Here is a 13,958-nt window from a genome sequence, read left to right as displayed (position 1 = left end):
TGTTGATAGACGAGTTTATACAAGTCTTTTTAATGTGTCAGTTGTGACGGGTTCGATTGTTTCAAGGGTAGCCAGGGTTCCGATTTGAACTGTTCCAACAATTTGCGACAACAATGTGATCCCATTATTTTATCACCTCTAAGATGTTTGCGAACCTCTTTACATAATTTTTTATTGAAGAGCCTAACTGATCATGACCTGCCATGAAGCGTACTTATACCTAAAAAAAGGCCATTTATCTTTTTTTTTCTATGAAACTGTATCAGATAAATGTGATCAGCTGTTTATATTAAGAATCTGCTGGTCTGACTGAGTTACAGTTAAATTAACGTTTGTTTTTTGTATCTTTATCTGAAGAACATTGAAGAACTCAGAGTTGAGTACAAAACCGAGCTGGCTAAGACTCCTTACAAAGAGCCTAGCCGCCATGCCGCCTTTGCTTATGACGCGGTCTGGACCATAGCACTTACTTTGAACGAGTCAATCTCCGCACTTCAACAACAAAACGAAACTAGAAACATGTCATTGGAAGATTTCGACTACACAAATACTGCTATGAGGAAGACATTCATGAAGATTGCAAAAGGGTTATCGTTTCAGGGAATGTCTGTAAGTCAGCATTTTTCGTTTCTTTAAAGGTCACTAAGGCATAAAATTCATTACAAAATGATTGACTCTTATGATGAGAATGAAATAGTTTGTTGCCATTCTTTTCTCACTGAAGAGGCGTAATTGACATATTTCGTTTCATCTTGAAGGGCTTGGTACAATTTTACAAGAACTCTGACAGGCTCAGCTTGCTTAACATTGATCAGCGTCAACGTATGTACTACTTTAGTGTCTGATTATGAGGGTAGCGATAATGACAATGATGATCGCTAAAATAAAATGATTTTAAAATAATCGTACCGTGGTTCTTTACAGGTGGTGTGATGAAACGAATTGGAACTTACGACATGAAAAGGAAACTCATCGTCGTCGATAGGAGCCAAACGGCGCTGTGGGAAGGTACTACTGAGATGTCTCTAAAATTTGTTGGGAAGTTTTGACGGTCTAGATTTCACAGAACACAATTAATTCTCTGAATTTCAGGACAAGGTATATGACTTGGTTACTTTGTTTAGAAAACGAAAATAGTGATCAAAAACTTTTTTAAGCTCCTCAATTCAACGAATTACTATGTGTTTATGATTGCGTATACTAGAGATAATGTCTAAGGGAAACTGAATGAGAATTACGTTTTTCGCACATTTCTGTAAACCAGCTGAAAAGGTTCCAGCCTGCACGATTAAAAAAATCTTTGTTCCGCGGTACCTTCCAAAGAGCATGGTATTTGCCATGGATGGATTGTGCGCACTTGGCATCATCTTTGCTGCAGGGCTCTTCTTCTTCAACGTTAAGTACCGAGCTGTCAGGTAGGAACTCCTCAACACATTACTTACTTACTGGCGATATCATTTTTAGATTTATAGAAGATCGTGAAGTCTCCTAGTTGTATTTTGCCTTAACCATATATTTAGACAAACAGAAAATTAAAACACCGTTATCCATCATGCGCTATGAGCCATTATACCATGTTCTACAATTATAGTAAGTGTACGCCTCAGCTCAAAATTAAAACGGGGCTAAAAGTTTCTTTATTTATCCATACTTTGAGGCGTTTTTAATAAAAAAAATTATTCCTCTCACGCTTGTTGGATATGTGATGAATGAAGCCACCTCGGCCCGTAACTATCCAACTCCCGCTCGTGGAATAACTGTTTAATATCCCCTCTTTGTCATTTACTAAATACTTATCTTTGTTTCCAGGCATATTCGAATGTCTAGCCCGAATATGAATAACATCATCATTGTGGGATGTGTTTTGATTTACGTTTCTGGAATCCTTTTCGGCATTGACACTGAAATCGTCTCAAAGAAGACTCACGAGAGAGTGTGTCAGGTGAGGCGTTACATATTGAACTAGTGGGAAATTAACACCTCGGTCAAAATATGCAAACAGTCTAGTGCGCGGTAAAAGGCGAATGACCAAATCTCAGTTGGTGTTAGGTTTGCATCCGATTGGTTAATGATGTAGCACAAGATTTTTGGGACTACCTGGAGACCGCAGTAAGTGAAGCAAAAACAGTGCAGTGCAATCTGCCCGGTTTACTTTGGACAATCGTTTTGTTATTTAGAAACTGCTCGGCTGAATGAAAAAGTCATCAGTGTGACATTATTTATGCTTATTACTACACAGTCTTGAGGTGACCTATGCCAAAAGCCAGAAAGTAAAAGATGGAGAACAGATTGATTTTCTCAGGTTTTTAAATATAAAGAAAAGAGTGAGGATGTAGCTTTTGGTGAAACATTTGGCAGTTCTCATTAGAGTTATTTATAATTCATTTACAATATCAAATGATGTAGACTAGCGCCTGGACGGCATCATTTGGATTTACCATGGCTTTTGGCGCTCTATTCTCGAAAACATGGAGGATTCATCGCATTTTTATGAACAAACTTAAGAAAACGGTGAGCATTGGGAATCATTCATTTAGATCAATCATTTTCTCCCACACTCACGATTGAGGAAGTGTAAAGCTAGCGAGTAGAGGGGTTGTTATAGAATGCTTTGAGCCTCTTCCGGGCAAGAAAATTCATGATAATGCGTAATGATGAGGACGATTAAAATCATGCATCCTTCTGAATTCTAGCAAGGCACTAAAAACTCCTGTCCTTGACCCTGTATTTCTGATGACCAATTTGGTAGTGTTTGGCACTACTCCAATACGTGACGTAAAAACACCGATCCCGTCAGCAGCCTGAAGATCAGTAAGAACACAAATTTTCAAAAAACCGCTTTTTTTAACGATATTTCTCGTTTGTTGTATCTTTTTGCCATAGGTTATTCAAGATTACCAGCTGATTATTGTAGTAATTCTTCTCCTGATGATCGATGCATGTATCCTTTCCACCTGGCAAATATTGGATCCCATGCATACGACATCTAAGACCTTCCCAAGGATGGTAGGCCCCGTCTATTCCTTTCCATACATTATAGGATTTTTTCATTTTGATGAGATACCTTTTAACTTCCCAAACACGAGTTTAAGCAAAATTGAAAGATCTGAGTATTTCATAAATTGTAGAGCATTGGCCATGAGCCCAAGACGAAGGGGTATTGCCCGAATATTTAAAATCTGACATGTTTTAAGATGACTTTCGTACGTGTTCCATAAAAAAATTTTTTTAACAGATATACAATCTACTGCATCTGCTTTGTTCTTCTTGTCGATGTGAAGCACCGGCAATAAACGAGGCGAATATAAGCTGAATTATTAAATATTTCAGATTGACCAAGACGCCGACATTGCCCTCTACCCATACCAGACCCTCTGCACTTCAAAATATGAAAGCCTGTGGACAGGCTTGCTGTATGGTTACAAAGGCTTTCTTCTCCTATTTTGCACATACTTGGCATGGGAAACTCGAAAAGTCCACATACCAGCGCTGAATGACTCCAAACAAATCGGCTTTGCTGTGTACAATGTGTTCATTCCTTGTGTCATTATCATTCCGATACTCAACCTACTAAGCAACCGCAGTGATGCAGTGTACTTGTTGAGCACTTTACTGTGCATATTCTGTACCACGATCACACAGTGCCTGATCTTCGTTCCAAAGGTAAGGGATTCCCACGCCTTGCTATCGACGGGGGAAGGTGAATCCTACAGTTGCAAACAAATTTAAAATTACACTGAATTCTTACCATGACGGCGTTGGATAAACTTTACTCCAAGTGAGTGGTACCTTCAAGTAGACCGTCCTCAACTTCAGGGGGCCATATGCTTCCGTCTTACGACCAGCTGGGAACATGAAAGGTTTTTTGCCTTACAGAGGGGTCCTGAGTACCTCAGCCTCCGCGATTATTTGAACCCAACCCTGGGGCGAGTGATTTTTACTTTTAACTAGGTCTACATTCATCAAAATTATTTCAATGTCGCTTTCTGTGAGTGTTGAGGATAACATAGTAACACTCGCTCTGACGCTCGAAACGTCAGCTTTTTATTGGTTACGGTGGCCAATTTACAATTTCAACTTAGTTGATATAACCAAATTACCTCGTTACCCTCATCGACGCAGCACCGCAGTTTCTTTAGAGACTTTCAGCCTTTAGTAAAACAATACTATGCGTTCAGTGCCGTACGACTGGAATATATTTTTAAGTCTCAGAAACCTGAAAACAGTGATAGAGGCATATCCAGGGTGTTCTTTTCTTTTTTCTTTCGTTATACTTTACTCCCACGGCATGATGAGAACTTTTAACCATCACAGTTGCGCAGCAACTTTTATTTCAAGCAAACTTAGTTTCCCACGAGAAGCTGAGCACACTCCTAAGGTTTCAAAGAAATTTTTTCTGACAAGTTAAAATAAATCAGAACTTCGAATTGCCTTATGGTGAACGATTAGAAGTAGAAATATGCTCGGGTTAATTACAATAACGTATTCGTTTATTTGACAGATTTCTACGATGAAACGCACAAATGGTGACCCCTCCAATTCCAAGAATGGCTCATTCTCTACTGGCAGCTCTGTTAGCAGCAAAATTTATCCATCACTTAAAGCAAACAGCCTTAATAATAATGCAGAGAAATAAACCCTTTCCCCACATGCTGGTTAAACATATCTTTAAATTTTGGTGAGGATTTTGTATGAATCTTAAAGCTCTATAGCTCAATAAAAAGCTTTTTTGCGTCATTAAAGTAGTTTGTAAAGCTATAAATCATCGAACTGTATAGAGTGTGGAGAATTTTTCTAAACTAAGGCATGGCTGCACTTCAAAGCGGATCACATGCATGCAGGTTAGAATGGATGAGATACATGTATGGCTCTATGCATTTTGGCTGTGTTTTCTTCCTTTTTGCAAGGTTTCATTGCAAAAGAAGACAAACTCTCTTTATAATTTATGAAAAGAAAAGAAAACCCAAACAAACGTTAGTTAACGACGAAAAATCTCCTTTGTTTGTTGGTTGTTGTTTGTTTTTGTTTTGTTGTTGTTGTTTCATTAGAATTTGGTAATTTCATCAGTAATAAAGCCTCGACATGGTAGACCCAAGATTGGGTAATTTCGAGCTGGCGCAAAAACAACGGATACTTTGAAACACTTTGGAGGTGAAAATATTCTTGGGAGTAGGTACAAACGTGCAACTGATAGGTCACTCATTTGAAATTAATATATATAGTTTGTTGATATCTCAACTTAAAAAGGAAGAATAGTCGCTTAACAAAAAATTATGCGGTCTTTCACACTTTTTTCATTTTCAGGAACCAAGTCACCGTGGAGGTACTTGCTCTGTCTTCTCGAGAATACCATTTCAGCAATAGTAATAAACAATACAACCTATTTCCTATGTATACCTGAAAGTAAATAAAATAAATGGAAGAAAAGAACATCTCAGAAAACGTTTTTTACGGTAATGAAGACACGACAAAAGACCCTAGTAAAAAATTGAAGTTTTCTGCTTAAGTTTGCCGAATAATGGTGGTTTCAGTAGATAGGGGATGCCATCGCTTTTTCTTGTCAACTATTCTTGGGCAAGTAGACACCAAGCTATACGTTAAAAGTGTTTTTTCTTTTCGAGGTGTTTGAACGTTTGTTATATTATTTACAATGTCGTTAGCGGATCGTCAAACTATAATCTTTGCAATGCCTAACAAATTACACGACAACTCACAAATATTAATAGTTATTACAATTGTGTCTTTCTTCGGCCGATTTGTGACTGTAGTGGGTTACTTTGTGAACCGCCTGGACATGCAATGAAATAGAGACCGCCATACCTTTCGAAGAGGAACGAGGCCGGAAAACAAAACAAGGTGTACCCGTAGATCAATTTAACTGTAGCAGAACTGAACAAATGTTTCTCCAAATCAGGGCTACTTTCAAGTTCATGCAGTTTTGACAAGCATTATACAAAACTTTTTCTCTTCGAGAATCGCAATCAAATTGTGAATATAAATCTCGGTGATCACTTACAGCGCTATGGGAACTAGTAAGCTTAATCTACAAGACGTTCTATATCGATTGAAACGTTTCAATGAAAATTTTCGTCGAAATTAAACCAAAATTAAATTGTGTTTTAGAAATGCTTATTTCTGTTGGGGTTATTCTAGTGTCGAAGAATGTACTGATGTCACGAACGCTCCATTAGACGGGAACCGCGATGTGATACTGAATTTTTACATGACATACGATTTCAAAAGATTGACTTTTGCTAAGAATTTATTTGGATCCAACCTATTCAAGTTATTCAACCATTTTATTTTAGGGAATGGATTTCATGGAGGTGTCCAAAGTTTCATTTTACGAAACCCGCCATGTAGGTATCATATTGAAAAGTTCGCACCACGCGGATATTCCTACAGATAGTCTTAGAGGAACAGTTCCTACACTTCGTCCAAGGCGCGAACTATCTAGAATTAACTATAGAAAGTTCTTGCAATCCTTGAGCAAAGGAACGATGTGACCTTAGCAGTAGACACATGTACGATTGCGCACCTATTATTCGAGACTGCTGCCATTTTTACTACTGTGCTGTTGCAATGAACTTACGGACCTGTTTGTGAAGTAAGTGGTCAGTCAGCTCTATTACGACAACATAAGTGTTGATGAGCGTTCCTTGATGAAAGCAAACGCTTCCCATATTACATTGGCTGCTTTTGATCATTATTAGAGCAATACATAAAGATATCTTGTTTTATACTCGCAGAAGGATTTTGCCAATTTCTATTTGTAATTGCCTTCCATGGTCAGTTTCAAATCATGCAAAGGGAGATCAAACGAAGAGTAATGGTTTAACAAGTCTTGTATATCGGGAAATCTTGGGGTTCCGCGTTCTCCGAGAGAATACCCTTGTTCCTGTAAAAGAAAATATAAAAGAAACAGATCAAAAGCTTGTTACACAGCAACTTACCAAGACAATAACCATCATAGGCTTCCTTACCTCGTCATGAAGTATCCGATAGTGCATTACTTTACCACTAGTACCAACCGATAAAACCTACACAATAGCAAGACGAAAATGTAGTGAGAGATCTTTATTTGAACCATCAATCAAGTGGATTTATCACTCGGTTATTATGGATATAATAGTATAATGATATATCTTTTACAATCAAAAGAGCATTCCCATCGGCTATATGTTGATCGAAGGAAAGGCGGAAGCTGGCGAGTAAAAACTGGTTTTTCTTCATTGTGGTTCTTTTTGCTCGCAGTCCGTGAGAGGGTTTCTCGTAAGCCAGTTTTATCAAGAACGCGTAAAAGGACGTACTTCTTACCATTGTTGACTGTATAGTTTTACTTTTGCGCAAAATATAAACTCCGGGCCTTTTCTTCAGCAACCTAAAATGAGAAAAAAAAAAAAGGAATACTTCCTCGATCATATATATCAGGACAAGCGCGGATAGCATTTTAAAGCCAAGGCGATTAACAAAATTATCGTAGTTGCTTACATCTCAGCTTGGGAGCTGTCCATGTCATGTATCAAAGTCAGTGAAGAATTATCCTCCTAGGAGAAAGCATTTTGGTTATCAATTTTGTGCGCACGTATACTCGATGTCTTACATCAGTAATTATAACTCTCAAAGTGCCCAAAGTTATTCCAAAGTCGAAAATGAAAACAGATTTTATTCATTCGGCAGTTTATATCAGAATGTAATTTATCAGTAAATGAGGATTTCCAGATAGCAAGTACTCTTCAAATTAAAATGCGAAAATAGTATATAATTGTATGATTTGCTTTTGACTCATCGTATCGAATGTCTTTGTATTCCGGGAAATCCGACTAAATGCCTCCTTAGCTCACCTCTCTTTCCCTATTCCTGACACTTCGTCCATCCGGGGTACCTCTGTGAGGATAAACAGGTTAGCTATACCAAGGCCACATCAGGGACCATTTTTTTCATGCATGTAAATGAAAAAATACAAGCTAGTTGTCTCTTTAAAGCGTACAGTTGTTGCTACAGTGATAATTTGGTTCGTATGCATTCTTAACTCTGCGATAAACTTTTAGAATTATCTGATCTTATTATGGTGCAGCGATTCCTCTTTGCTTATTGATATCCGTCTTCTGTTATACCTGGATCTTCTTCACTCTTCCACCGCCATCATCAAACGTAGGTACAGACTGTACTTCATCCACATAACCCAATAATTCCTCATGAAACTCCACCAAACGTGTCGCGACACAGGAAGGCAGTTGCCGGCGCACTGCGGCTGCAGTTGGCTTCAGTCGCTTGCTATCCGCCTCACGGAGTAGTGGAGTTTTTGTTTACTTACAGAGAAAATCTTCATTAATTTTGTTTTTAAGGCAATTTACAGGGACATTGGGTAATTTAAACTCAACCCTAAACCCGATTCTTTATCGCTGGAAAATTAGGGAAGTGCGACAAGCAGTGAAGAACATTATCAAAAATAATCCCTGTTTAAGAAATTACGGTTCCCATTCAAAGCTGTCAGGCGCCAAAGGAAAGGAAAGGAAAGGGAAGAGAAATTTATAGCAATACATTAGTAGGAGTTCTACAGCTCATATATGTCTTCACTTGCAAATCACATCTGAAGTGGTATTTATGGATTGCTTTGATTCTGTAGGTTTTTAAGTTGTCACAGACTGAAGCGGTACAAATGATGAACACTGGCGTTCGTTTGTTCCAGCGGATCAGTGTTTTTCAGAACGGAACAATGTGTCTTATGACTAAAAGGTCAGGTTGTTCTATTGTAATGCAGTTGGAAATAATCTTCACCATCTTAAGACATGTACATGCTTATCTGCCTTACTTTATATTTATAATGTTCGTGGCTACTTTTCTGCCAGCTAAGCAAGTAAAGGCTATTACTGCTGGATTTATGAATTACAGTGAAACTTGTCTTGGAAAAACTAATTCAATTTAAGGGCGATTTAAGACACATCCCCTAATCTGGGGTGTTTTCCTTGGCATACTCGCTCTAAGCAAAAAATTCAACTAAAAAAGTTCTTTTCGCCTACTCCCTTTGGAACAGCAGTGCATAAACAGACCTTAACATTTAAATATTAAATATAAGAATCTTTCTTGATGTAGCCTGGGGGTGTGCTACGCCCCAACGTTGTAAATTATGGTAGACAGTGAATGGCAAAGTGAAAGACTCACCCTTTTCACAATAAAAACCTGAATACCAGGTACAAATTCAATTACTTTAAATGCTTACAACGCTCCTGCAGGTCTTTAGAAGTGTTTTAGCTTTTAATATTGTACACTTTACTCCCGGGTATTATTCTTCACAGGGCATAGTATTCTACGCATTTTCTGAATTCGTTGTCTTTGGAAAATTCAAATTTTCCTGTTTCCCTTCGATCCTGCACGCTGAGCCAGTTAGTGCACAGAACATATTGACTTTATGCAGTGCTTTTTCTTCTCCCACCTCTGTTATTATTCACTGATTTGTTAATGCATCTTTTGCCTCACGAACATTAATTATCAAAAGGCTTACCTAGAGTCTTAGAGAGTCTGGGAATTAGGTTTGTTCCTCTGGTCGTCACGCAAGACGTACTGATTATCTCCTCCGCTTTCGTTTGGAAACCCAAATCACAATGGCGGCTGGCCAGAATGTTCCAGAACTAGGCGGCTATGAGTTCGAGTTTACAAGTGAAGTTCCTGACGATTTTGAATGTCCCGTATGTCAATTAACAATAAAAGATCCCATACAGATTTTAGGATGTGGCCACAGACTTTGTAAGATCTGCATAGAGAGCTTGTTGAGGTAAGGACGGATTATTTAATCGAATGCTGTAACAAGTTATAGAACGATCAGCTTTCACCAAAGCTTTGTTTGCTGGAAAGCTGAATAACAACTTGACCGGATGAATCACTTTCCAAGGGGTATTTAAGTTTTCTTTGGCTGAAATTATCTGTTGGCTAGCTTTATCGGGCGGACAGCAAAACAAACCGATTAGCGACCGAGAACTATGATACACTTTACCTAATAATTGGTAGCTGCGTTATCATTTAGTAGTCAAATGTATAAGCAATAAGCAAAATCGGACAAACTTACCGAAAAAATGTGGTTCTTGTAGTTTGTTTCGGTTAGATTGAATCACCACAAAATGATTTGTATTTTCGTATGCAAACTTTACCACAGTGGGTTTAGTACGCAACAGTAAATATGGCTTAGCGACAAACCATAGTTAATCGATTAACTATGGACAAACAGAAGCGAAGACATGAAAGCTCATGATACATGGGGTAAAATATTTTTAACCTTTTGCTTTTGACTGTTTGTTTGTTTTTGCATTTTCCCGTACCTCAGGAACCATTCTCCGAAATGTCCAATTGACAGAGAACACCTGTCGCGTGACAAGGTAATAATAGCGCATGTCTTGTTAGTTGCTGGTCACGCAAACTAATGTGTCGATGTTCCACCTACTGTAATTATTCAGGATTCCATAAAAAGGAGAATAGCGTTTATTACGAGGGGAGAAAACTGCTTATGGACCCCATGTCTGACTAAGAAAATATGCACCGGCCATAGAATTTTAGCTCTAGAATTCTGAGTGAGCCGGAGAATTCTCCGATCACCGATGGCTTTTCAAAACTCACCTTTAATTACAGTAACTGCACTTTAATTTCATTTTACTACTGCCAGTCCATTTAAATACTGCTAGTTCATTTTATTACTTCCAGCCAAAGTTAGGGGCATTTCTTTCTTCTCCTTTTTTTCCCGCTCAAGATCTCGCTCTGTTCCTACCTTAGCATAAGTCCTTCATGTCGTCGTTTATGTATATAAAATCATGATTTTTAACCACAATTATCTTGACATCGATGTAACCGGCTGATACTTTATTAGTGTTACTGACCTTAAATATTTTTGATGTCTGTGTCTGTGTTGACAGATATTTCCAGATGCCGCTTGTCATCGTAAAATTCTGGATCTTACAGTGAAATGTTCCTATGTCGGGTGTCCTTGGACGGGAGAACTTCGTGCGGTGCAGGTATAAATATTTATGTTGTATCCACAATCAGGTTACTCTCCATCACATCATCTACTGTCAATCACAAATTTTTGCAATTGTCTCAAACATTTTACTTTGTCTCCTGAATAATAAGCAAGCGTTGCACTTATTGCTGTTACTCTTAATCACCAAGGCAACCAGATAAAAGGTTATAGGAAGCAGATGAAGACTACTGGTAGGGCTCGACAAGACAGTTCCTTGTACAATTGTCACTGTCTGGACTGGACAGTGGTGTTATTTTAGTATTTGTATTCTGTGGAGGCATGGTTGGCAGTTTGATACAGCGGGAACAGTTTCTTCGAGTTTGATCTCCTTTGATAGGTGCTTACTTTAGTACATACATACATACATGCATACATACGTTAGTCGACCACTCCCCATGGGGGCTTTTCAGGGCCAATTCCCACCCATCCCACATCAGGGGAGAACATCCACAACACAGTAATCTCGTGCGTGGGAAATTAACGTCTCCTACCCCTAACCCTGCAGGAGACGGGGCCCACGGTTTATTCGTCCTTATCCGAGAAAACTAGAATATCTATCCATTTCTTGATTATAGAAAGGTAGCAAATTCTCCTCACTTATTTTAAGACCATGAGTATCGGTCCGTGACCATGAGTATCGGTCCGGGACCATGAGTATCGGTCCGGAACCATGAGTATCGGTCCGTGACGATGAGTATCGGTCCGGGACCATGAGTATCGGTCCGTGACCATGAGTATCGGTCCGGGACCATGAGTATCGGTCCGTGACCATGAGTATCGGTCCGTGACCATGAGTATCGGTCCGTGACCATGAGTATCGGTCCGTGACCATGAGTATCGGTCCGTGACCATGAGTATCGGTCCGTGACCATGAGTATCGGTCCGGGACCATGAGTATCGGTCCGTGACCATGAGTATCGGTCCGTGACCATGAGTATCGGTCCGTGACCATGAGTATCGGTCCGTGACCATGAGTATCGGTCCGTGACCATGAGTATCGGTCCGGGACCATGAGTATCGGTCCGGGACCATGAGTATCGGTCCGTGACCATGAGTATCGGTCCGTGACCATGAGTATCGGTCCGGGACCATGATTATCGGTCCGTGACCATGAGTATCGGTCCGGGACCATGAGTGTCGGTCCGGGACCATGAGTGTCGGTCCGTGACCATGAGTGTCGGTCCGTGACCATGAGTGTCGGTCCGTGACCATGAGTGTCGGTCCGTGACCATGAGTGTCGGTCCGTGACCATGAGTGTCGGTCCGTGACCATGAGTGTCGGTCCGTGACCATGAGTGTCGGTCCGGGACCATGAGTGTCGGTCCGGGACCATGAGTATCGGTCCGGGACCATGAGGATCGGTCCGTGACCATGAGTATCGGTCAGTCGACGTACATTTATTATTTATTACTTATGTTAGACATATCATGACTACCGACACATCACACTTTAATTTCACATCTATTTGCTTAGATACTAAAAATGTCATTCAACTGTCAGTTGACCGATTATTGGGCTCTAAATTATGTCTTCCCAATCTCCTTTAGACAGTTTTATGTCGTTTGTCGTGGCAGATTGGTTCACGATTAAACTGCAATTTATTATATCGATAATTTTTATTTAAGAAACATTAATCAGATTGCCTGTTCCAAGTGGTGGAGTGTCCAAATGCAGGATGTAAAGAGAAGCTCACCAGGCGAGATATGAACAATCACAAGAAAAGGGAATGTGTCTGGAGGAATGACAATTGTGAATTTTGTAAAGAACCAGTGATCGTTAAAAACAAGCAGGTTTGTTAGCGTAAATCTATTCTTTATATAGCTTCTAGAAGGGGAACCTCCACAACTTTTGCTTTTTATCCAAACTGGAAAAAGTGGTGATGATTTCTAATCTTTATTGTCAAAATTTTGTAGAGCTCGAGACAATTTTTCTCAGTCGAGAGAAAATTGTCATACAGAAACATCTTACAACGGTTGAGCGTAAATGCTTGGTTATTAAACTTTGATTCCTTGCTGCTAAAAATGTACGCATTTTACTCCAGCAATTTCGTTAATACGGCCTGTCTGTATTGGTCATATTTTGATAAGATGGTACGAATTTTAAATTTACTTATGCTGTAAAGACGTCATTACGATTTTCTTCAGGAACATCATGACGTCTGTCAACAGTTTCCAGTTCAATGTAACAACAATTGTGGTTTGAGGAATATTCCACGAGAAAAGGTAACATTTAATTTTCTCAGTGACCGTAATTAATTCTAACGACAGACAAATTGAAAGTTCATACAAACAGCCCGCATGGGACATAGTATTGCTTTATATGAAACACTGATAGCCCAGTCCTGTTTTATGGGAGCAATGGAAGGCGTTCCATTCTCACCATTGCAGAGAACGTGGAATATTGTTTTGGAAAATTTTCCTGGTTTCAGTCAACGGACGTCAAGGTCATTACCCCTGCCATGACTAAGCCTGGCTGCCAGAATTTCAGTGTAATCTAGGTAGCTCCATGGTGGGAAAACAATCCACTTTGGCATTACGCTATAACAATCCCTACAAGGAAGCTTGTTCAGTTAAACTGTGCAGGGAAAATGCCTTAGAATAATAGGGAACATTTTTTATGATTTGTAGCTGAACTCAGTTTCGGGACTCATACATGTGACGATACATTTTTCGCATGCGAACTGAACTCTCGCAGACGGCTCAATAATAACGGGGGAAACTAGCTCGGTAGAGCAACTCGCCAGCGAGAACGGGAACTCGTCACGATTCCCTGGTACAGGCGACTTCTTCAAGTGAACTTGTACGGACGTCAAGGTCGAGACAGTCTTTCGGTTCCACTTCATTTTATTTTAAGTCAGGCCAACAACTGACATGACCTCTACTGTACTTAAGGTGGCTCGTACCAGTTTCCTCGCGCGAGGAACAGATCACTCTAGCCTCACGCGCGAGAGA

At 39.6% G+C, this 13,958-nt stretch overlaps 3 protein-coding genes across 3 annotated transcripts; 2 read left to right on the top strand and 1 right to left on the bottom strand.

Moving 5' to 3' along the window:
* Positions 1-357: 357 nt before the first annotated feature.
* On the top strand, positions 358-5,430 carry LOC148715583 (gamma-aminobutyric acid type B receptor subunit 2-like; the record flags this gene model as incomplete). The annotated part of the gene is made up of 10 exons (XM_088746765.1): positions 358-609; positions 759-822; positions 925-1,008; positions 1,265-1,415; positions 1,810-1,942; positions 2,407-2,511; positions 2,884-3,006; positions 3,331-3,663; positions 4,502-4,678; positions 5,305-5,430. Coding segments are annotated over 9 exons (1,380 nt in total), but the record flags the coding sequence as incomplete, so codon positions are not given.
* Positions 5,431-6,244: 814 nt separating this feature from the next.
* LOC148715582 (SH2 domain-containing adapter protein F-like) lies at positions 6,245-7,929 on the bottom strand. Its single transcript, XM_088746767.1, has 5 exons — positions 7,845-7,929; positions 7,492-7,547; positions 7,318-7,381; positions 6,984-7,040; positions 6,245-6,898 (listed from the first exon to the last, which is right to left on the bottom strand). Exons 2-5 carry the CDS (start codon positions 7,512-7,514, stop codon positions 6,767-6,769), a joined length of 276 nt encoding a protein of 91 aa, XP_088602893.1. The 5' UTR covers positions 7,515-7,547; positions 7,845-7,929; the 3' UTR covers positions 6,245-6,766.
* Positions 7,930-9,539: 1,610 nt separating this feature from the next.
* LOC111338243 (TNF receptor-associated factor 4) lies at positions 9,540-13,951 on the top strand. The gene is given in 5 exon segments (XM_088746766.1): positions 9,540-9,775; positions 10,322-10,373; positions 10,905-11,003; positions 12,633-12,797; positions 13,152-13,951. Coding segments are annotated over 5 exon segments (597 nt in total). The 5' UTR covers positions 9,540-9,605; the 3' UTR covers positions 13,263-13,951.
* Positions 13,952-13,958: the final 7 nt, after the last annotated feature.

Source organism: Stylophora pistillata, unplaced genomic scaffold, assembly GCF_964205215.1.
Source record: "Stylophora pistillata unplaced genomic scaffold, jaStyPist1.2 SCAFFOLD_4515, whole genome shotgun sequence".
Lineage (NCBI taxonomy): Eukaryota > Metazoa > Cnidaria > Anthozoa > Scleractinia > Pocilloporidae > Stylophora > Stylophora pistillata.
The sequence above is the reverse complement of the archived record's forward strand: the minus strand, read 5'-3'. Positions and strand labels throughout refer to the sequence as shown.